The sequence below is a fragment of the Heteronotia binoei genome, chromosome 7 (genome assembly GCF_032191835.1).
Source record: "Heteronotia binoei isolate CCM8104 ecotype False Entrance Well chromosome 7, APGP_CSIRO_Hbin_v1, whole genome shotgun sequence".
NCBI classification, from domain to species: Eukaryota; Metazoa; Chordata; class Lepidosauria; order Squamata; family Gekkonidae; genus Heteronotia; species Heteronotia binoei.
The window spans coordinates 30219591-30243888 of record NC_083229.1 but is presented as its reverse complement, the minus strand read 5'-3'; the positions used below and the strand labels follow the sequence as shown (position 1 = coordinate 30243888).

Sequence of the window (24298 nt, the reverse complement as noted above, 5' to 3'; positions counted from 1 at the left end):
CACATAAACTGCCCCAGGGGGGAAATGTAAATCCAGGAATTAAAATCAGTTATGGAGTTGAGTGTGTAGAAAAGAAAGTGAAAATGTATTAGAGTCATAAATCCCTAAAATTGCTGTAAAAGCCATTATAAAAAAGGTAAAGGTAGTCCCCTGTGCAACCACCAGTAGTTTCCGACTCTGGGGTGACATCACATCATGACGTTTTCACGGCAGACTTTTTACAGGGTGGTTTGCCATTGCCTTTCCCAGTCATCTACACTTTCCCCCCAGCAAGCTGGGTACTCATTTTAAAGCCATTATATAAAAATATTAAAAACCTAGTTGCAGATAATTAACTCAATAAACTGTAACCATGTTTTCACTTGGTGCAGTTATGTTTGGTTCTCTGACCACAATCATTATAATCACAATAATTATAAAGAAATAACTTTGCTATTGGATTTCCTCCAGATATTTTTAAAATATAAGGACTCTAGAATCCAACACTGAGAAAAGTATTTTCATGATGGAAGATGATAGGTGATAGACAGATGACAGACAGAAAGATGCTAAATGACAGATAGATTGATAGACAGACAGATTCTATAGTTTTAAATTGATTTCCAATCTGTATTCAGTTTACTGGATTCTCTATAAAAGCCGGCAACATGCATTAAGTTACATCAACAAACTCAGGAAAAATACCAGTACAGTCATCAAAAAGGAACTCATAGAAATCCTTCTCTTTCGGAACATATGCTGATCAGGGACAATTCAGCTCCCGCCTAGCCGAGCGGCCAATCGGACGCTTTAGGCTGGGGGTCGTCCATTGCCTCCCCGGAAGGAGGAGACAGTGGACTCTTCCTTGCTGTGAGCGGGGGCGTGGGCGGCCTTATAAGGCCGGCCCCACCTCCCGTTGCACATTCAGAATTGCCGCTATCGGCCCGATCAGCCGCACATCAGCGTTCTGCGAGGCCTGAGCGGCGCGTGGGTAAGCTTCAGTTGGATCTTTGGTGTGTCTTTACATGCCAGGGGAGCCGTGTGCACTGCAACAGCGGCGGGAGGAGCTTCGGCCGTGCATCGGAGGAGCGGCTGGGGTGCATCGGAGGGCTTAAGGGTTTCAACAGGGCCGCCACCATAACCGTCCAAAAAGAGATGCTCGCGCAGCTTTCTGCCTTACAGGGAGGCGAGGAAGTCAGTAGTAGCAGGAGCGAGGTGGTGCCTTTGGACAACGAGCAGTGGGAGGAGCCTGAGGTGGTTGTGGTGGTACCTCGTGATATGGAAGGTAAGTCTCACGCACAACAAAGGGGTATGGTGGCCTTGGGGGCCCCTTGGGCCCGGGTGTTATACCAGGTTCCAGGGCAGCAAGGTTGCCTTTAGCCACAGGGTTGCCCCATGTGGGCGGGGGCCCATCCACAAGTCAACAAGGGCCTTCAGTTATGACACCGAATCAGTTTAGTGGTTCTCCTTCTTTTTTGTTGGCCCACGGGGTCAGGGGGAGTAGGGCAGGCCTGTAGCGTGTGGGCTGCCGGGTCTTCGGCAGCAGGGAGCATGCTGCCATGGGGCTGGCAGCAACCCCCCCTTTGCCTTTTGCTTGGGGCTACGCAACAGTGTGGGAGTTGGGGATTCCCTTCTCACCCCCCAGTCCCTTATAGCGCAGTGGCTTTTCATGCACTATCCTTCGGGGAGCCGGCTATGCCGCTGGGTGACCAGCTTACAGTGGCAACTAGGAAGAAGATATTAATAGGGGAATACGTAAACGTTTTCAGCCTTTTATACAGGGAATTGGAAAAGAAGTCCAAAGAGGAGCTGGATGAGAAGGACAAAGAGAAGTTGAAGTGGAGAAAGGTTGATAGGTCGTGGTCGAATTGGCTACCGGGATTCCTCATTTATGCAAGGGTTATTGCCAGGGCCCAGCCGTGGTGGGCCGCCCCCCCTTCCAGTATTGTTATATTATTTATTGTGTGTACAACAATTTACAATACAATGAACAATTCTGTATGCAAGCAGCTGTTAATTTTGGTCTCCTGTGGGACCTGATTAATCAGCAGCTTTGGTTGCAGCTTATGGCACCTGCTAAACTGACCGTAGGCGATAGATCCGATAGCGGTCATCTGGTTCAGAAGATGGTTCATTCTGCTAGCACCCGCATGGCGGCAGGGCAGTTGGTTCAGCCACGGCTGCTTTGCTGGGAGTTTACCTCCCAAGGTGTGTGCGCCAAAAAGGCCTGTGGGTAACGGCATGAATGTCCGTGGTGTGGCGGCCCCCATGCCTTTATGGCCTGTAATAGGTCCAAGCCAAATGGGGCCAACAAGCGGCCTGGGGGTGAGCCTAGCTAGTATCCTGGAATTAGGGGCCCAGCCCATTCAGCTGAGGGTTCTTAGAGAGTGGTTGCAGGATTATCCACGTGTAGATGAGAGACGTTATTTGTGGGAAGGGCTTCCCCGAGGGTTTAGAATTCTTTATCAAGGTCCTCGTACCCCGTTTTCTGGCTCAAATTTGCAGTCAGTGCACGGTTTGGAGCATGTTGTTAGGGCTAAGATTAAGATAGGTAGTGTGCTGAAGGCTGAGTTGCAGATTGTTTTGGATGCTGCCGGCACCACTGGCTTTGGGGTGTATTTTCGGGGGCATTGGTGTGCTGAACACTGGCTATGGGCGTGGTTGGGCTCCGAGTATGTCGTAATTTGACTTTTTTGGAGTTCTTTCCCATAGTGGTTGCTATATTTTTGTGGTGTCACTCCTCGGCCAATCACACGGTGCATTTTTGGTGTGACAACATAGCGGTCGTCCATGTCGTCAACACTCTTACCTCTAGGTCCCCACCGGTTATGAGGCTTGGTAGGGTGTTTTACACTGCGCTGTCTTAAGTTAAATGTTTTGTTGCTGGCAAAGCACTTACCAGGCATTAGTTTTGGAGTGGCGGACATCCTGTCTCACCAACAGATGGTGAGTTTTCGTCAACTAGCTCCGAAGGCCAACCTTTTTTCCTGTGCACATCCCAGTGGAATTGTGGCAGATTGGTGGTATGAAGTTGGACGGGCAATGCACTGCGCCATAGCACCTAGCACGAAAAGGTCATATGATAGGGTGGCTAGTTGGTTTCTGTTTTTTTCGGGAAAGGGCCGGGCTCATGTAGGCTTGGCCAGCTCCGGTGGAGCACCTGCTGCAGTTTTGTGTTTGGCGAAGCGGAGGGGCCTCTCGGTGAAATCCATCAGGGGCCAGCTTGCAGTGGCGGCCTTCCTCAGCAAGGCCCAGGAGTATCCGGAGGTGACTAAAGACTTCCGTATTTAAAATGTTGGAGGGTTGGTTACGGGAGGCGGGGCAACTGGTGGACTGGCGGCAGCCGATTTCCCCATCTATCCTCCGTGGGCTACATGCCACTTGGCCCCTGGTTTGTGCCTCTGTGTTTGAACAGGCCCTATTTCGGGCAGCCGCCCTGACGGCCTTTTTCGGGGCTGTGCAGGTGTCTGAGCTAGTGGCACTCTCTTGCACTGATACTTCAGCTAGAGCACTCCAGGTGGGGAACGTTAAGTTCACGGAGAGTCAGGTTTATGTGCGGGTTCGTCGATTAAGATGGATCAGAGGCAATGGGGTTGCACGGTTATTTTAGGACCTTGCTCGGAAAAGGAGTTGTGTCTGGTGGCGGCCCTCGAACATTATGTTGAGTGGAAAGGGTCGGTGGAAGGTCCATTGTTTTGTCATAACGACTCCACCCCCTTGACTAAATTTCAATTCTGGACCATTATAAGCCAGGCTTTTGAAGCATTGGGCCTGGGGGGCGTGAAATTCGGTACTCATTCATTTAGGATCGCGGCTGCATCTACAGCAGCTGCTATGGGTTACGAGTGTGATGCCATTCGTCGTGTGGGACGGTGGAGATCTGGTGCTTATCGGACCTACATATGGCCTTTATGATCGTAGGGTGATTCCCTGTTTTCACCTTTACATAGCTCAAGTTTGTACTGTTGGAATGTGTCCTAATGGTTTTTCTTTTCTAGGTGCTGTGGCTGGAGTGGATGGAGGAGAATCCTCATATGTGGCCACCGTATCATCTTTTGGGCGGCACATCATGCTCGACGGGCATCAGTCGGTTCTCAGTCAGGCCTGAGTGAGTGGGCTGTCATTGAGTGGCAGGGCTGATGGGGCATGAGATGGTCAGGGCGCCTTCCACTTCTTTGAAGGAGAGGAGAGCCCCCCCGCCACAGTTCTTGGTGATTCACTCGAGGGAGAATGATTTGGGCTTACTAAAGGGTAAGGCGGCTTAAGACCTAGCAGGTTTGGAGCGAGCCTGGAAGAAAGCTAACAGGGCCTTGTGGATAGCCCTTGAATGAGGGTTAGGATTTTATGTGCCGCATCCATCCAAAAAGGCCTGTTGCGAGGACTTGTACAGGCCGGATGGTGTCTATCTTTCGATAAAGGGCAATGAGACCTTTTTGGCTGAGTTAAGGCAAAGGCTAGAACATGTTCCTGGTTAGGTGGGGACAGTTGCCTAAGCTGAGGCTTGGCTCTGTCTGTGGCTGTTTATTGTTGGGAACGTGTTGTGTGGGGTATTGTTGAGCTCCCGCGGCACTGCACCATTTGGGTGAATGGCGTCTCTGGGGTGACCGTTAAGCTGTACGGCCCAAGGTTGGCTCCAGGGAGCCTTGGGATCCCGTCACTTGGAATTGTCCTCATTCCAGGCTGTACGGCTTGGGGGATGGTGGAGCACAGGTGAACGGGATCTTGTGCCTGGCCAGCCGGGTTTGAGCCGTTGGGTTGGCTCCCACCCGGGGCCTGGGGCTCGCCCAGTTCCAGGTTAAGGAGGTGGTCTGGTTTGACCCCTGGCTTAACCTGTCCCCACTGTTTTCCCCCTTGCCGTTTAAAGTTAATAAAGTGGCCCTTTAATCCATATTTTGGTTGTCTGTCTCGTTATTCCGACTGGGGTGGCAATATATATGACTAACTATATAGTGAATGTATGGAATCTGGCCAGACCTGAGTCATCAGTAAGACAATCTGCATATATAAATAAGCAGTCTTGCAACTCATTTGTATCTTGTAAACTGCAAAGATTCCAAAAGTTGGTTATGTCATGATATCATGATGATGAGCACTTCCTCATAAACTCAGCACAGCACAGATTCATTCCAACCACAATTTAAATTGGGCACATGGGATTTCCTGTCCATCTAAACTTACTTTATGGCACAAGTAGGAAGTAAGATGTTTTAAAAGGTCATTTTATGTGAAGTTCTCTGATCTCCCACACAGTACCAAATACAATATCATGCAATTAGAAGCAGAAAATAAAGTGGGAGAATGAGAAGGACACAGATGTTTAAATGTAGAATTGATTATATATCAAAAACATGTATTTTTTTCTGACAGTGAAATTGCTGAAAACCTTACTTTTATATATTAAAGAAAAGCAGGAAAGTCACACTGCATGAGTAGAAAATGTTATCAAGGAATTAACTGGGTGCTGAACAGTTATTCATATATTCAGTGGATTTCAACACTTCTTATAAACACATTCTCTGTTGCTTAATATTCTTCTTGTTCATGTTCCATAGGGTTTTACCGATGATATCAGGACTACTATGTATCAGATACTGAATCACCTGTTCCTCCAACTAACTTAGGGTTGCCAATCCCCAGGTGGGGGGAGGGGATCTCCTGGTTTGGAGGCCCTCCCCCCGCTTCAGGGTCGTCAGAAAGCGGGGGGAGGGGAGGGAAATGTCTGCTGGGAACTCTGTTATTCCCTATAGAGATTTATTCCCATAGAAAATAATAGAGAATTGATCCGCGGGTATCTGGGGCTCTGGGGGGCTGTTTTTTGAGGTAGAGGCACCAAATTTTCAGTACAGCATCTAGTGCCTCTCCCCAAAATATCCCCCAAGTTTCAAAACGATTGGACCAGGGGGTCCAATTCTATGAGCCCCAAAAGAAGGTGCCCCTATCCTTCGTTATTTCCTATGGAAGGAAGGCATTGAAAATGTGTGCCGTTCCTTTAAATGTGATGGCCAGAACTCCCTTTGGAGTTCAATTATGCTTGTCACAGCCTTGATCTTGGCCCCACCCCTAATGTCTCCTGGCTCCACCCTCAAAGTCTCCTGTCTCCACCCCCAAAGTCCCCAGATATTTCTTAAATTGGACTTGGCAACCCTAAACTGACTTCTTACTTGAATGCAACACCACCAAGAGAAATTCCACAAATCCTTTGAAGGTGTTCTACTCAAAGTTTATGTCCACATGGATGTACAGGGGTTGAGGGATCGAGTTCCATGGCTGTGTAATTTCACAAACAGGAAAAATGTCCCAGTGACTTCTTAAAGTTCTCCACTTTCCCCATGATCCTAAATCTAAATTACATTTTTTATTTTTTATTTTATTTTTTTACATTTTTTTTTTCATTACACAGCTATGCAACTTATGTCTCCCACATACTGAGTACCTATCTTTGTGGACACACCAGGAACCTTAATGAAGTCTGGAACACACTCCCCATGATCTCTGAATTACAGATTTCCACACCCATTGAACCATTCCCCCATCCCTTGGTGACTGAATTTATGGCTGACAGCAGAGAACCTTAAAGCTATCCTCCAACTTCTTTTCTGTAATCCACCTTCACTTTCAACAAGAATGGCTGGCTATAAATAAATAAAAATATAAGGATAATCAAAATACTTATCCATGGAACTAAAAGGTAGACACAGAAACAAGGACTGCGTAGTACTCGATTCTAGTGATTACTGAGGGGAAGAAAACTAAATTCAAAGGAAGATGACTGAATCAGAACACAAAGGCTAACCCGAGAATGAAACGCATTTGGAACAGAAGTAAAAGTATCTGAACATTCATAGTTAGTATATCTGACATGATAATGCTGCAGATAGCTATACCTATACACACATACACAGACAGATGCTGAAAATAGTGCTGAAAAGCAGATGCCGTGGGGGGGGGGGCGAGATAAAAAAACAACAACAGATTAGAAACAAATGTTAATGTTTAGTGAACTGAACAGATTTTATTTGGTAATTTACTACATGGCATCAAATGTGATTCACACATCCTGTGTATGTAGACCGCTTTAGTCTCAAATAGCTGAGTCAAATAATTTCTCTGTTTGCTAGAGGAGGGTGTGTGCACACATGTTTGTTTGTTTGTTGTTGTTTAAATAACATACCTTCCTCATTTTGTATGATGAGAAGTGCTTATTTGTTTCTGGCATGAAAGACAAAAGAACGACAACTGATCACTAATGAGAAATAAGGTAGACTAATGAGAGAGAAGGCACATAACTCTTGTTGGTTGTCATCTGTCTTTAGGAAATGGAGGGCTATCACATTTGTCATTCTGCACTACATCAGCAGTCCATTTAATCCTGTTTTATATCTGTGCAAGGTTATATACCTGCAATTATCAAGAATCTTGCCCACAGGGCACAAACATCTTCCTAATTCTATCAGTCTGTAGTTGATTTCGTGCTTAAAACATAGATGTCTTCTATTTGTTTCTAGAAATCTGTTTCCAGAGAAGAATAAAAAGTAATAGTGCATGTTATTGTAGTATATTCTAACAATGTTTTATGTATACCTAGCAAATGGTAGCTATGGAAATATATCTGTATGCATTTGGGAACTGTGACATATAGCATGCAGAGAGTTAAGTTTGAAAATTATCTCAGCCATGGAGCTAACTGGGAGATACCCCCCCCCTCAGCTTACTTCACAGAACTGTTGAGGTGGGACCATGCACATATACACCATCCTGAGCACCCTAGAGAAAGGATAGAATAAAAATCTTATGGACATTTGTGGAGCAAATTAAGAACCTGGAAGTGCTTATGGAGTCAGACTTCTTGTTCGGAAAGAAGAATGGTGCAGTGGCCGACAGCTTGACCGACTCTTTCCTTCAGAGGGAATTCAGCATGGCAGTATCCCAGCTTTGAAAAAGTCGGTGCCCTTAGAAACATGCTGTGACTATCACACAGATTCTGCCCTGCTGCCGGGAGAGGTACGAGCCGCACATGCACCAGAGGAGAATTCAGACTGCTCCTGCATGTGCAGGGTGCATGCATCACACACCTGAACTATTCAGGCAGCTGGAAATGGACCCTGCATGTGCTTTAGAGATTTACTACCAGGAAGTTCTTGGGAGCTATTTAATCTGGTCCCAGCCTGTCCTAAGAGGAGGTAAGGACAGGCAGGTCTCAGGGGGGCACATATGTGTATGTGGTTCTGCACATTAAATCTGGAGGGGAGGTATGGCTAGGTTGGGACAAATTTCTCAGGTGATTGCACCCTTAAGACTCAGCTGGCCCAGTCAACTAATCAATACCTGCATAACCTTGAAGTTAGATAACTCAGAAACTACAGCTAGTTTAGAATACAGCAACATCGTTACTGTCAGAGGCTAGCTGACAGGAAAGTATCTTACATATTTTAAAACAACTACACTGGCTGCCAATTAGTTTCTGAGTTCATCAACATGCTGGATATAACCATTAAACATCTTCACAACCTTGGACCATCACATCCCCATATGTACCCATGTGCCAACTACTGCATTCTGCATTTTCCTGTTGTTTCCCTACTCAAAGTGACCAGTTTAGCATCTACCAGAGCATGTGTATTAAATATCTGGTCCACAGGCCAGAAATGGCCCACCTAGGGCTTTAATCAGGCCTCTGGGGCTATTTACTCCCTCTCCTGTTCTCACTGTTTGAAGCACCGAGGCTGCTGAAATTCCCTGTCTTTTCTGCCTTGTCTTTGCAGGCTGCGGCACAGACAAGGCTGCAAGGGAAACATGGAATGGATTTTCCATTATGGTTTCTGTGCCCAGATAGATAGGGCACAGGGACAATGGAAAATCCATTCCACGCAGGGGTGGCCCGACTCCCCATACTTTCCCTATGAAGAAAGGTTGAAACGCTTGGGACTCTAGCTTGGAGAAACGTAGACTGCGGGGTGACATGATAGAGGTTTACAAGATAATGTATGGGATGGAGAAAGTAGAGAAAGAAGTATTTTTCTCCCTTTCTCACAATACAAAAACTTGTGGGCATTCGATGAAATTGCTGAGCAGACAGGTTAAAACGGATAAAAGGAAGTACTTCTTCACCCAAAGGGTGATTAACATGTGGAATTCACTGCCACAGGAGGTGGTGGCAGCCACAAGTATAGCCACCTTCAAGAGGGGTTTAGATAAAAATATGGAGCACAGGTCCATCAGTGGCTATTAGCCACAGTGTGTGTGTGTGTGTGTGTGCATATATATATATATATATATATATATATATATATATATATATATATATATATATATATATATATAATTTTTCTGCCACTGTGTGACACAGAGTGTTGGACTGGACGGGCCATTGACCTGATCTAACATGGATTCTCTTATGTTCTTATGTTCATAGCACCCCAGGCAGACTCGCTGCCTGGTGCCCCCCACGCCTCCCCCTCCCCACAGCAGTTCTGCGCCCCCCGTGCCTCCCCGCCACACCTCCTCCCTCCCTCCCTTTGGATCCTTTCCCACCCCCCGTGCCAATTTCAATGCTGGAACTGGCCCTAGCACCGTGTTCCAGCTCTCTAAAGCCTCCCCTCCCCGGCTGAACACTGGAATCACGGCTAAAACCGCACTGCGGGGCTGCGCTCACCATCTTTCAGGAATAGCGCCCTGAAAGGGTGACACCTGCTGCCTCCTCTCCCATCCAGAAAGTGGGGAGGGGAGGAGTCAGTGGCAGAGGGGGTTGCCCTTTCAGGACGCTATTCTTGAGAGACGTTAAGCACAGCCCCATGGCACGGTTTTAGTCGTGATTCCAGTGTTTGGCCAGGGGGGGGCTTTAGAGAGCTGGAACATGGTACTAGAACCTGTTCCGATGTTGAAATTGGCACAAGGGGGGGAAAGGGTCCAAAGGGAGGGAGGGAGGAGGAAGCACAGCAGGGAGGCACAGGGGGGCATAGAACTGCTGTGGAGAGGGGGAGGTGTGGGGGGCTCCAGGCAGCGAGTCTGCCTGGGGTGCTATGGGGTGTCGGGTCCAAAGGGAGGGAGAAGGAGGAGGTATGGTGGGGAGGCACCGGGGGACACAGAGATGCGGTGGGGAGGGGAAAGGCATGGAGCCATGGGTGGGAGGTGAAGGGAGGGAAGGGAATGGAGGGGCGGGTGGTGGCAGGCAGTGGGCGGTAGCGGCGGGGGGCTGGGGGCTGGGGAGAAAGACAAACTAGGTTCTTGCCTGGAGCACCGGGAGGGGGGTGGCGAGCCCAATTTTGAGCCCCCATCCTCCCAGCACCCTAGGCAGCTACCTAGTTTGCCTACCGGGAGGGCTGGCCCTGATTCCACGTTTTCCTTGCAACATTGTGCTGTAATGTGTTTCAATAAATTGGAGATTGTTTCACTTTCAGCTATCTTATACAGACAGCTGAAGTTCATACTTCCTGGAGTTGTCTCCTTGCAAATAAAGGGTTGATGATTTGAGTCAGCTTGCCTATGCTCAATGGACCTGACCTAGTGGTGAGTACTCTAACTTGGGAACCCACAGCCAAAGGAGGATATTACATTGGAGAGCCACTGACAACCTGAGTAGACTAAGGGGGGGGAGCTTAAAATGCCATTTAATTGTTTTCCTAACCTCAGAGCATTTTATATTTTTAGTTTCTGCTGTGATCCTTGTGCTTTTTCTTGATGTTTTATTTTTAAAAAGCCAATGCCAAATTCCCTTTCCCCCCCACCTTTTCCATTTCAAACAAAATATTGAAAGAGTATTAAGTATTTTTGTATTTTAAGTTAAAGCATAATATCTTTAATTGTGCTTCTCTGTGCCCTTTATAAAGTTTATTTGCACTATCTTACATTAGCTTTTTATGACGTACATGGCCAAGCCCCACAAAGTTAGATCTGGCCCTCATAACAAATGAGTTTGACACCCCTGGTAGAGCCCATTATTTTTCTATAGCTGCTCCTGTCATGAATGAGTAGCCTTTTGCCTCAGGAAAATATGCTATGTGAACCCCATCTTAAAGAACTAAAGAAAGCTCTTGCCATATTTGTCACCAAGAAGCCTTCTATATGTCTGCTAATAGGTACTAGAGCTCAAATTGCCAACATTCAATGGATTATGGAGAAAGCACAGGAGTATCAGAAAAAAAATCTATTTCTCCTTCATTGACTACGCTAAAGTCTTTAATTGTTTGGATCACAACAAACTGTGGCAAGTCTTTAAAGAGATGGGAGCTGAGGAGCCCATTGCCTTGAGAACATCTTAGGAATCACAGTAAGGCCATTTTATTTGTGATGGCTCTTCATGGTGTTTAAGCTGTAGGCATTTTCTTTAGATGGGGGATAAATAGTTTTCACTGTATTTGATATAGGGTTTGTGTGTTGTTTTGCTTTTTTTGGGGGGGGGGAGGGACTGTAAATTGCCTTTAGCCACAAGAGAAAGTTGGGACATATTTTAAAGAATGCTTTGTAGGTGAGTGTTTACCAGAAAGGTTTAATGGCAATACAATCAAAATAAAATGTAAATGAAGTCTGATGATACACTATGATTTCTGTTTTGTAAGCAAACGAAGACTATTGCATTTACTCAAGTTCTGTCTGATCCATTAGGTTGGATTATATAAATATTCTACTATAGATAGTATACTTGAGCTGCCTTATTCACTTCAGTTCCACAACTTATTCAGTTCCACATCACCCCTATCACTGACCTACATCATGCCTATCACTGAAGAGAATGGAAGAAGCCAGAGCCTTTGCCTATGCTGTACACAATTGCTCTTTACATTTTTGGGAGGGAACATGGCATGGTATAGGCCTGTCTGATCAGATCTCAGAAGTTAAGCAGGGTCAGTACTTGGATGGGAGACCTCCAAGGAAGACTCTGCAGAGGAGGACAATGGTGAGCCATCTCTGCTTGTCACTTGCCTTGTAAGACCCTGTATTACCTGTAAGTTGTTTGCAACTTGACAGCACTTACATATGCATGTACCATTCTGCAGACAGAACTATAAACATAAACTCAGAGACATGTTACACCTCATTCACAGTAAAGTGTAGGGGGAACCCCTCTGATATTGTGTAGAAATTCACAGTGCAGGATTAACTGTCAGCACACACAATATTCCTCACAAATATCACTGGCATGTATCCACTGAGGTAAAAACCCCCAAAGCAGAAAATCCATTGAATAAGTAAGATGATCAGCCATAGCTTGGGTCAGCCATAGCTCTGGCAGAGGTTGTCCTTGAAAGGGCAGTTGCTGTGAGAGCCCTCTCCAGCCCCACCCACCTCACAGGGTGTCTGTTGTGGGGGAGGAAGGTAAAGGAGATTGTGAGCCGCTCTGAGACTCTTCGGAGTAGAGGGTGGGATATAAATCCAATATCATCATGATGAGAACTTGATATAAATTACCCCAAACTGAGTTTATAGAACTGACAGAATTCTTAGCTCTTGTGCAGCCAACTCCACCCCCAGTCATCTGTACACTGTTCTATATAAGGTGTACACAGACAGAAATGTTGGTCAATATCTCTCAATCAAGGTCCAGTGAACAGAATCCTAAAACTCCACACACAACCCTCTTTCTCTCCCTGCCCCCACTTTCCACTCCCAGCAGAGTACTAAGTCTTTCAAAACTGTAAAGTCAACACAATGCTTTCCTGGATGCAGCAGTTAAAATAGCATTCCAGAAAAGAAAGCATCAGAAAGCACTTGCATATCAAACAAAGAAGGGATTACCAGAATTCTGCAGGGAGGTTTCAGGTCCCAAACCTGCCAAGAAGCCATCTACTTCTTAATTCTAACTGCATAGTGATAGAAACATTTTGTGTATAGACTTTGGAATTATTACACATATTGTAGAAATCTGCTCTGGAGTCTCAAGCTGATTCTGAAACTGTTTCCTGGTACACCTTGTTACCTAAGGTTGCCAGCTGATGGAGACAGGGGCCTGGGGGCATAGGTGCCATTGGTGAACCTGAAAGTGATGTCATCATGTTGATGCAACACTCAAAGATCCATCAGAAACTCCATGCTTTTACCAATCCTAGAGCATTACATAAAACCACAATACTGTCACTCCAACTGATTTTCAGCATTTTTTTCCTTTCCTCTGCCACCCTACTAGGTGGTAGCACAGGTATGGGGCTGCTGCTGGGTGGTCTCCCATTATAGCAGAAGCCCTGCTTATTGCAAATTAAACATTTATAATTTAAATATAAATAAATATTCTCAGGAATTATTCTTGTAAATTTATAAACAGGACTATGCCAGCTTTTGTCTGGCAAAAGTTTTCACTGTGAAAAATTCTTCAGTTAAGATGATTTGTCAGTGTTTTAATTTCTTTGTCATAAAAAAGGCATTAGTTTTAGATGATGCCGGTTCAAACTTAAACTAAAGTGGACTTTTAAAATATCACATATCTTCAAGTACTCATTCAAATAAAGGTGGGTATAAGTTTGAAAGTGGAACTACATTTCCTGTTTGTCTGTGCTTTGCTACATTGGTTTTTCTCAGGTCATTTGATGGATAAGAGGACAACTGTGAGTCTTAGATTTCTGATACTACTATATTCACTTCTATACCTCAAATCACAGCATCGCACAGTTTCTTTCTGCCAATTTGACCATGTCACAGTACTTTTAAGCAGAGCTTAAAGTGCCCCCCTCCCCTCAATTTTGCTTGATTTACTTGGTGTCATGAGTTTGGGTAATGCACAAATCATCAACCTTGAACCTTTCAAATCGCAGCAAAGGTTTATCCTATGGAGACAGCCTAGTTGGTGATACATCCATACGCAAACTGGTTCCATATTTACCTGCTTATATACAAATCTCACCCATAAGTAGTTTGTTTCCATATTGGGGTGAACAGTCCTGGAGTCAGCTTGAAAGCAAACCATTAACTCGGGGAACTGCCTTGCTCTTTGGTGAAGCTACCAGATGGGGATATTTAATTGGCCTCTATCAGAGAGCAACACCACTGAAAGCACACCATGTAAAAATAGCATGGCAATCCCCCATTTTTTCTAAAGACACTACACTTACTGTAGAACAGCAAGATTTAACTCCAGTAACACTGTAGAGATCACAAATATGGGAGGGGGGATTATGAGTTTTTCTAGAGTCAAAGCTCTGATGAAGGGCGATTTGACACTTGAAAGCTGATACCCCCAATCCCAAAATAATGTTGGTCTATAAGGTACTCCTGGACTTGAATCTAGTTGTTCTACTGCAGTCCAACCTGGCTAACCTCTCAAGCTTCACTTGTTCTGTGATGCAGGAGAAGGCCTCATTTGACCTAGCCCTATGACTTACCAGCATTAGCTTCCTATAATACTACAGCTATCTGTAAAAGCAAGACTTCCATTCCCTCCATTTAACAGACCCTGGATACAGGTCATTTTACTTTTTTACCAAAACTTTTCTAGCCTTTCATTTTACAGAATCAGGAAAAAAAAATGTTAGTGTGCAGGTGACACATCTGTGGCTGCAGACTAAATGGGCACAAGTAAAATAACATCCAATACCTCTATGAGTAACAACTGCAAGCTCTTTAGTTCTTTCTATCTGTTCAGCATTTCTTGGCCGTCTTCTTGTACTTTGGGTATTTGCTGATTGAAGGGAGAGCGACTCCTTGGAAGTGGTGAGTTCCAGATCAGATTTTCTGAGATTCACAGCTTGCACTTGCTGTTCTTCGGATATTCTAGGGATGGTGACAGCAGTAACACTGGATACAGTAACATCAGCAGATGTGCTAGCAACAGTAAAATCACCAGCAGTGGCCGCAATATCCTCCTCTAACTCACCAGTGGAGGCAGTTTGGGTCAAAGTGGAAGAAGAACCTGTGGGATACATAGTAGCACTGGATGCTAACTTTTTTCTTTGGAATTGTGATTTTTTTTTTCTCTGCTCAATTTAATCAGATAAAATTCCCTTCTGATTACCACATTAAAGACAACTGACTTGGCAACTCAATAGTGGTTTATTTATATATATATATCTGCAGTACTCAGAGAACATATTTGCACATTAGTAAACATCATGTACCTACAATCGCAGAAATCACAAAGCATAATTTAATCAAAAATAATACAATCCAAGATTTTTGGAGGGAAGTACCAGTAGGTCAGCAACAAGTTGGTCTTTACTGCGCACTGTGAAGCTCATCTGATATGCCATTTTTAAATTTAAAAAGCTGTGGATTAAACCACCTGGCAAGTTAAAGCAGAAGTTCATGAACTGTATTAAAAAATAGTTATAGCTTTGGAGGAGGGTTGTTTTTCTTAACAGAAATTCTTCTTTTCCTTATGGATAGCACATTCTTTTAAAAATAATTATTGGGTTCAAAGTTATCATTATTGAGTTCTATTAGTGTTTCTTCTTGGCCAGAGGGAGGGATCATAATAATTCCATTTTATGAAGAAATTGTTTATGTTACGCTATTAGCAACAGGTGACAAAGTAGTATCAAGCAGTTGCTTTAATGAAACAGTTTCCCATCCACAATTATATCTGATAAACAAAGCATTTGTTCTATATTTGATGCATAGTTCTTTCCTTGCTCTCTTTTTCAAAATTGTTTCCAAAAACTTGTAATGGCTTTGGGAAGAAAATACACTCTCTGAAGGAATCATAAAAAATACAACAAAATAATGAATAAATTTGTCAAGTATCCCTTCCTTCCTGAAGTGACTCCTGCGACTATATATGGATAAAGTCTTGATCCAGTGTATTATACTGGGATTATATATATATATATATATATATATATATATATATATATATATATATATATATATATATATATATATATATATATATATATATATAGTTGTTCAATCACACAGTCGAGTCCGACTCTTTGCAACCCCATGGACAAAGTCACGCCAGGCCCTCCTGTTCCTTATATATAAGGAACCTTTCTAGTGATCTCTATAAGAAGCAGTTATATTTTGCTCAAAGAAAATCAACTGCAATTCAAATCCGTTAGCCATCTAAAAAAGTGGTAACGACAGGAGAAGGAACAGACTTGTGGACACTTAATCATTTCCTTGCCCCCTCTTATCCACACTCCTTCCCTTAGCTGTTTTTTTTTTTTTTTTTTTTTTTTAAATCTAGCAACCATAGCAAACATCCAGTTAGGGAAAGCAGCTGGGAGATGGGAGCACAGAGGCAAAGCAGTAGTTGAGAAAAAGAGTTACAGACTTTCCCCAACCTCTTTCCTGTTTCTCCATAGTATATCCTTTGAGTGGTTTGGCAGTGACTTGGCTTTCCAGAGTCTGCTCTAGAATACGTTCAGCCATGAATATCCAGTTAAGTGTTGTATAAAAAGGGTTTAAAAAAAAGTTATGAGAGAATATTTTAGAAACTGGAAAACAACAAAAAACAACACTCAGGATAAAATATGTGTGTCATGAATTCTTAGGGTTGCTAGGTCTGACTCAAGAAATATCTGGGGATTCTGAGGGTGAAGCCAAGAGACATTGAGGGTGGAGCCAGGAGTAAGGGTGTGGCAAATATGACTGAGCTCCAAAGGGAGTTCTGGCTATCACATTTAAAGGGACTGCATGCCTTTTAAATTATTTTCCTCTATTTGGAAATAATGAAGGATGGGGTGCCTTCTTTTGGGGGTTCATACAAATGGACCCCTGGGCCCAATCTTTTTGAAACTTAGGGGGTGTTCTGAGGAGAGGCCCTGGATGCTATGCCAAATGTTTGGTGCCTCTACTACAAAAAAAAAAAAAAAAACAGCTCCCCCAGATCAATTCTCCATTATACCCTATAGGAATTGGTCTCCAAGAGTATGATGGAGTACCCAGCAGACATTTCCCTCCCTCTCCCCATGCTTTCTGATAACCCTGAAGTGGGGGGAAGGCCTCCAAACCAGGGAATCCCCTGCCCCCACCTGGGGATTGACAACCCTATTTTCTTAAGAAAAATATAAAAGATTCTTTTGTACCTCAAGGGCAAATGAATTTCTTGAGGCATAAGCTTTCATGGGGCAGAGTGCACTTTATCAAATGTGTCTAGTGCAGTGGGCCTTGACTAAGAATATGTATACCACAGTAAATCTATAAATCTTGATGGTGCCACAAGATTCTTTCTCATGTGCTCTGTAGATAGATAGCTGGATTCAGATACTTGTTTTGATCCCACCTAAAATAGATCACTCATCACATGGTAAAAGTTACAGGAAGCTTGTTGCTGAAAAGTTCAGTATGTGTTCATCTTGAAAGCCATCATGAATGTCTCAAGACTCAAAAAACAAGTTTTCGAAAACTTCACATGGTGTGACTCGCCAAGCTAAATACTATGTGTTGTTTTGTATCAAAGTACAAAACAGGTGACTCTCAAGGATCTGGGGGACAGATGTGTGGACCAGAAAGGAACTGGCCATGCAAAGAGAAATTCTCTTCCTGCTTTAACCCCCCTTTCTTCATGAAATCCAACAATCTGTTTCTTGTCCTCTGTTTTGAGTGTGAATAAAAAAAAGGGCAGGAAGGGAGGTTTTGCAAAATGATAGAATTTCACTCTGTAGATGATCAGAGGCAGGCTATATTGTCCATAAACCTCTTACCCTACTGCCAGAATCTGGCATTTGCTGTAAAACATATATATACACACACACAAACTCTGCAAGGGCCAAAGTTATAAAACGACACACATAAATGTTCTAGAAAATAAAGTGAAATCAAAGAGAAATTCCTCTCTTAAACAGGAAAACGAGAATGTAGAATGAACATGAATTTTTTAAAAAGGAAAAGGAAAGAAAACGGAAAGAAAAAAAGAAAAGAAAAAAAAGACATTCTGCTGCACATAACAAACCTATGAGAAGCTCTGTGCATAATTACTCAATTAATGGTCTGATAAATTAATAACTATGCATGATTAAAATAGTAGGATGGGGGGAGGGAACTGCTGCATGAATGGAAAAACTGTATTTTCATTGCGATAAAAAGGGTCACCTATCCACACCAACAGTACTTATATTGTTTGTACAGCAACTCACACACACTTAAACATCTGTTTTGTTCACCAAAGAACAGTTGACCAGAAGCCTGAATATACTTCTACCTTGTCCTGAACAATGTCAAAGGTGCAGTATAATTAATTATGCAGCAGGGACATAAGTAAAGTTGTTCTAGACATATTGAGAACGTTTATAATCAACTATGGAGACCTTGACTTAACATCTGCTCCACAGTGCAATTCTTCTCAGCTTTGCAACAGAACTTTGCCCTGACCTTGTCAAACAGAGCCCAGCCTCTTGTTCAGGGACTGAGCCTCGAAACCTTTAAGGAAAACAGCAACATTTCTTATTTTAAATTAAGACAGTCTGTCAGCTTTGTCCATAAAATTTAATAATTATTTAAGCAAAAGCACAGCATAAATAAACTATGGATTTTGATAATGTAAAACTAGTGCAGCCATCACACACCATTATAGGATAAATCCAGGTGGGTAGCCACATTGGTCTGAAGCAACAGAACAAAATTATGAGTCTAGTGGCACATTATAAAATTATGAGTCCAGTAGCAACAAAGCTTTATTTAACGTATGAGTTTTCGTGTTCAAGCACACTTCTTCAGATTTCATTTCATTTTATCCGAAGAGCTGTACTTGCGCACAAAAACTCGTATCTTGAATAAAACTATGCTAGTCTTCAAGGTGCCACTGGACTCTGACTTTATTCCATTATAGGAATAAGTATTCTGACGAGGAACGATCAGAATTTCTGCTTCTTTGGAAGCATAAGATAGCATTAAAACAGTGAGACTTCAAAAAAAAAAGAAGTCATGTTGCCATTCTGAAATAGTGACAAACAAAAAAGCTTTCTTGTTCAGCAATGTGAGGGGTGGACCTAAATGTGAATGCCATATTAAAATCCAGGCGCTTATGGTCTTTTGTTGTGTCCGTTTGCTCCACATGCACTTCTGTCTGGGGAGGGACGGTGGCTCAGTGGTAGAGCAGCTGCTTGGGAAGCAGAAGGTCCCAGGTTCAATCCCTGGCATCTCCAAAAAAGGGTCCAGGCAAATAGGTGTGAAAAACCTCAGCTTGAGACCCTGGAGAGCCGCTGCCAGTCTGACTAGACAATACTGACTTTGATAGACCAAGGGTCTGATTCAGTATAAGGCAGCTTCATATGTTCATGTCTGGGCAGTGCAGAGTCAGTTCTCTGGTGTACTGCTCACTTCCTCTGGCAACAGGCAGTTTGACTCGTGCACTGCCAGAGGGTTTTAATTTCTTTTTTTTCTCCAATTCAATGAGCCCCAAAAATGCTTTGCATGAGAGGATGACCTCTGCAGCAGAGGATTGCCTCTGCAATGCCCAGAGAAAACAAAGGCAGTAGACAGCTGTGTTGAGAAATGGTCGATATTCAAAACGCATTCTGCTAGGTAAAAAGCAGAAATCCTCCCCCCTGGGCTGAGAAAAGAGGAGGATTTTGTCAAAGCTTTAATGACCCATTTTGATATCGTTATCTGTTAAAGGAAAATAGCATGTATTGCCCCAGCCAGCAGGCATCTTGAAGAGAGGAAGTGGCTTTTATCAAGAAACATCCTCATTCCAAAACCTCTTATACAAACCCACCCATAACTTCAGATCCTCCACTGAGGTTATTTATTATGTAGCAGCACTGCAGCAAAGGTATGAATTTGGTACTTAATCACTTCCATTTTAGAAATACAACATGTTTCAGTTTGTTTGTTTGTTTGTTCAATTTGAAGTGTGTCCTTTATCTGGTATTTCTTTTGTTTTACTATCCTTAGTCTCTTTGATTGATGTTGATGTTGAATGGACATTTTGTTGCTAAGATGCTTTAAAGGGATTTTGTTTTACAGTTAGCCATCTGACAAATAAATATCCAAATGAGACAGTGTTCTTTTAATATATACAGGGAACTAACACAATTCGAGCAATGGTAAAAAACCCCCCTGAAATATAACATGGTATTAAGATGCAAAGGTATAACATGTTGGGTGATTTTCTGTAAAATGGATGATTCCTGTAAAATCAGATACGAAATCTTGCAGTTGGTTTTACTGATTCTCAGCAAACATGTATTCTGAGTTATATGTATAATTTATCTTGGATGCAGGTTGGTATTTCAAACCCTTGAGGACAAATACAATCTTGGAGGAAAGCTCCATTCGGTGTTAGAGTTGTGGTGTCAAGAGCTTAATAACTTAATAGCGGCCTTGAGCTTAATGACTGAACATTCAGTTTCCTGTATCCCATTGAACATATGAAGCTGCCTTCTACTGAATCAGACCCTCGGTCCATCAAAGTCAGTATTGTCTAGTCAGACTGGCAGCGGCTCTCCAGGGTATCAAGCTGAAGGTTTTTCACACCTATTTGCCTAGACCCTTTTTAGGTGGAGATGCCAGGGATTGAACATGGGACCTTCTGCTTACCAAGAAGATGCTCTACCACTGAGCCACCATCCCTCCCCTTAGTCCCTCTCTTGAAAATCTACAAGGATCGATTATGAAATAACACACATGCACATGGACACATGCATACTGAAAAGCATGACAGTTGTTGCTAGCCCTCTAGAATGTCACTGGCAAAATTCTGCAAGTAAAATTATTTATCTGCCTCACAAAAGCTTATGCTGGAATAAACGTAATTAGTCTTATGGGTACCACTTGATTACTGTTTTACTTATCTATGGAAGACTAACGTGACTACTCCTTTTTTAAAAAGGAAATACGTAGTTCATTCTACAAAGAGGTTGCCTGATTCACATGTGATCTTTTTAGTGTGGTGCTGGTGGGAAGCATGGCTGCTTTTCTGCCATATGAACAACCCGCATCTGACGCACCCAAGGCCCTCACCCTGTGGGGACCCCCAGATTTGTTAAGTTTAATGTCCCTTTTTGGATGAAGTTACACTCTGCATAGGCCTAGAAATGATAGATGGAGCCTGAATTAAATTAATAGCAAATGACAGTGAGTCACACTAAGACAGAGAGGAATGTCGGGCAGCTTCTTTGTCAATCATACAAAGCCCATCCTAAGAGGAATTCATTCAGAGAGCCATTTTCCTCAAGGACCTCATAGTCTCTTCACAGATAATTTGATCTATAACTAATGACTTAGGTTTCTAAAATAATAAGCAATGGGCTGACTCCAGTAATTCCCTCCATAATCTTAGTGACCGGAAAGGAAGATTCCTGCCCTTCCTCAATCGTGACAAATACTCAATTATATTAACTTCCAGCTCTCCCCAAGAGAACACTTTAGACCCTTCCTAGGCCAAAGGAGAAAACTCCACTCTACCATATATACAAAGGGTTTATTTACAGGCTGGTTAATCTTAAACAAAATTATTAGCATACTCCCAACACCAACACTCCTTCCCCTCCTCATTCTTGGCCAAAGGGTATAAAGTACTATCTCTCAGTCCCAATTTTTAGGCCAGTTTTGGAATGTATTCTGCTACCCTAGGGTTGCTAGGTCCATGCCTGGCAACCGGTAAAGGATGGGGGAACATACAAGGAGAAAGAGAAAGGCTTAGGCCCCATCTCTGGCATGCCAAAGTTTTAGGATTGACAATCCCTAGGTGGGGACAGGGGATCTCCCAGTTTGGAGGCCCTCTCTCTGCTTCAGGGTCATCAGAAAGTGGGGAGAGGGAGGGAAATATCTGCTGGGCACTCCATTATTCTCTATTGAGATTGATTCCCATAGAACAGAGGCGTCAAACATGTGGCCCGGGTTTTTTTGTTTGTTTGTTTGTTTGTTTTTGATAGAGGCACCAAATTTGCAGCATAGCATCCAATACCTCTCCTCAAAAGACCCTCCAGGGGATCCAATTCTATGAGCCCCAAAAGAAGGTGCCCCTATCCTTCATTATTTCGAATGGACGGAAGACATTTAAAAGGTTTGTGGTCCCTTTAAATGTGATGGCCAGAACTCCCTTTGGAGTTCAATTATGCTTGTCACACCCTTGCTCCTGGCTCCACCCCCAATGTCTCCTGGTTCCGCCCCCAAAGTCCCCAGATATTTCATGAATTGGACATGAAAACCCTACAAAGTCTTTAGAACCAAAGGAAATGCCTTTTTTTTTTTTTTGGTAAAACTTATGCTGTGATCACTACATTCACCTAAGTACTACAGCCATATGGGAGTTATTATGATTCAGCTATGCCTTGTTTGTACATTCCCATAGGAGTATGTAATGCAAAAAAAGGCAAGTGATGCCTGAAGTGGAGTCGTTTGCATTTTCCATGCTGCTTCCTGACACCTCTTACATAGAAAAGCAACTGTTTTATTATCATAATTACACATGGTGAAAAGGTTCCCTATATGCTCTGTATTTATACACAACAAATAGGTGATGTGAAGAACTGAAAGCCCTCCTTGGCTTACAGTGAGGTTGCTAAGGCAACTCAAAAAAAGTGTTCTATCTCATGAGAGTTCAGGTGCTATTCTGGAATGGTTGCAACCTCAGTGGCTTGAAATGTGTCCTGGTTGTCTATGTAGACTCAATTTGGGATCTTGTTTTTTTTATTGTTACCCAATTTGGGGACTAATATGAGAAGTAAAATTTCCCTACAAACCTATGGGTTCTCCTAACTAGGTAGACCTTTCTCTTCAGTTTATAGAACTGTCTGTCCAATTTGTTCTACTGCACAGATTTTGCTACTTACAGAGCCAGGACTCTGAAAAGAGATACATTGATATGTGGTATTCCCTCCCTATCTATTTCCCATTTGAGAGGAAAAAAATATTAAAACCCACACCAAGTTTTCATTTTCACTCTTTTAGAAATCAGCAGCTTTTCTGTCAACTAAGTGAAATTTCCCTACAAAATCCGTTTCTAGCAGCCAGCAGCAACACTGCTAGGCTGCAGGAATGTATTTGCCTCCCTGGAAGAGAAGGGATGACTTTTGTGGCCCGTTTGGGCACGCTTTGGAGGGGGCGGGGCTTTGCTGTAGTAACGGCAGAACCATCCGCCCCCTATCTCAGTCCACGGCTGAAGTTCGGGAGAGTGCTGGCTCCTGTTTTTCCTTGTCAGTTTCAGTGCCGGAGACTGAGGGGATTGTCTTTTATCTCTCCTTGCCGTTCTTATTGCTGTTAGCAATCGGAGGACCGGGAACAGCGTTTTCGTTTGCTCCTCCTCTGGCCCTGTCAGTTTCCTTATCAGCGATCCGATCGCTGATAAGGCAGGAAGGCCGCGGCTCTGTGGAGGCGACGGCAGTGATGGCCTTGAGATTGAGGTTTCTGATTGGGTGGCTGATAAGGCGGTTTTTGCAGTGTGCATGGAGAGATTGGGGCTGGGACAGCCGACTTTATAAATGGCCTGTTTGCAACCCCTCCTTCTCTCCCCCCACTTCCAGGATGGAAGGGAAGCGCTGATTTGAGCAGTGTGGTGGGCAGTGTTTGGCAGCCTTATTGAACTGCTTTTTATGGCCTGCTCCTCCCTTTGCCTGCAGATTTTTTGTCCTTAGTGCTGGCTTTTTATCTGCTGGTAGAAGAGCAGGTAGTTGATGATGTGAAAGCCCCTTATCTTACGTTTTGTAGGGCATTAGGGGGATTTTTCTTGTGAGCCATTTCAGCCTGGTGGGCTTAGTTGGGCTGGGTCAGCCATATTTGCTTCTTCTTTCTTCTAGAGTAGGTACGCAGCCATTTTAGGTGCTTTAGAGCAGGGGCCATTTTGGCTGCACCTATTGTCAGCTTCCCTGAGAGCTTTCCTCCTTACAGGGTGGTGGCCATTTTAGGTGCTGCTGTGGCAGCAGCCATTTTAGGGGGAGGTATTTTGGGAGTTTCCTGCATTGTGCAGGGGATTGGACTAGATGACCCTGGAGGTCCCTTCCAACTCTATGATTCTGTGAGTTTCCTGCATTGTGCAGGGAGTTGGACTAGATGACCCTGGAGGTCCCTTCCAACTCTATGATTCTGTGAATTTCCTGCATTGTGCAGGGAGTTGGACTAGATGACCCTGGAGGTCCCTTCCAACTCTATGATTCTGTGAGTTTCCTGCATTGTGCAGGGAGTTGGACTAGATGACCCTGGAGGTCACATCCAACGCTATGATTCTGTGAGTTTCCTGCCTTATGCAAGGGGTTGGACTAGATGATCCTGGAGGTCCCTTCCAACTCTATGCTTCTATTATTTTGGGACAATTTTGAGCAGTTTGACTCTTAATTGGTATTGTTCATAATGATGTAAAAAAGGGACTGGGAAATCCAAGGGTAAACACCCAGCGCCTAAAGCTCCTAGGGCCCCGCCTAAAAGGCCAGCCCCCCCCCCTTTATCATCCTTGGATGAGGAGAGGGGATTAATACAGCCATTTTGCAAAGGCTTGGGGTGCTGGAGCAGGTGA

At 43.7% G+C, this 24298-nt stretch overlaps 1 protein-coding gene across 6 annotated transcripts in view; it reads right to left on the bottom strand.

Annotated features, from left to right (window-relative positions):
* The window catches only part of CSMD3 (CUB and Sushi multiple domains 3), a 933126-nt gene that overhangs the window by 456074 nt on the left and 452754 nt on the right, over positions 1-24298 (bottom strand). For 5 of the 6 annotated variants that reach the window (XM_060243303.1, XM_060243304.1, XM_060243306.1 and 2 more), the window contains exon 7: positions 14501-14815. The exons of the other annotated variant lie outside the window; for it this stretch is intronic. In XM_060243303.1, coding sequence (XP_060099286.1) covers positions 14501-14815 — 315 coding nt within the window. The remainder of the gene's footprint in view (positions 1-14500; positions 14816-24298) is intronic. 6 annotated transcript variants of the gene reach the window in all.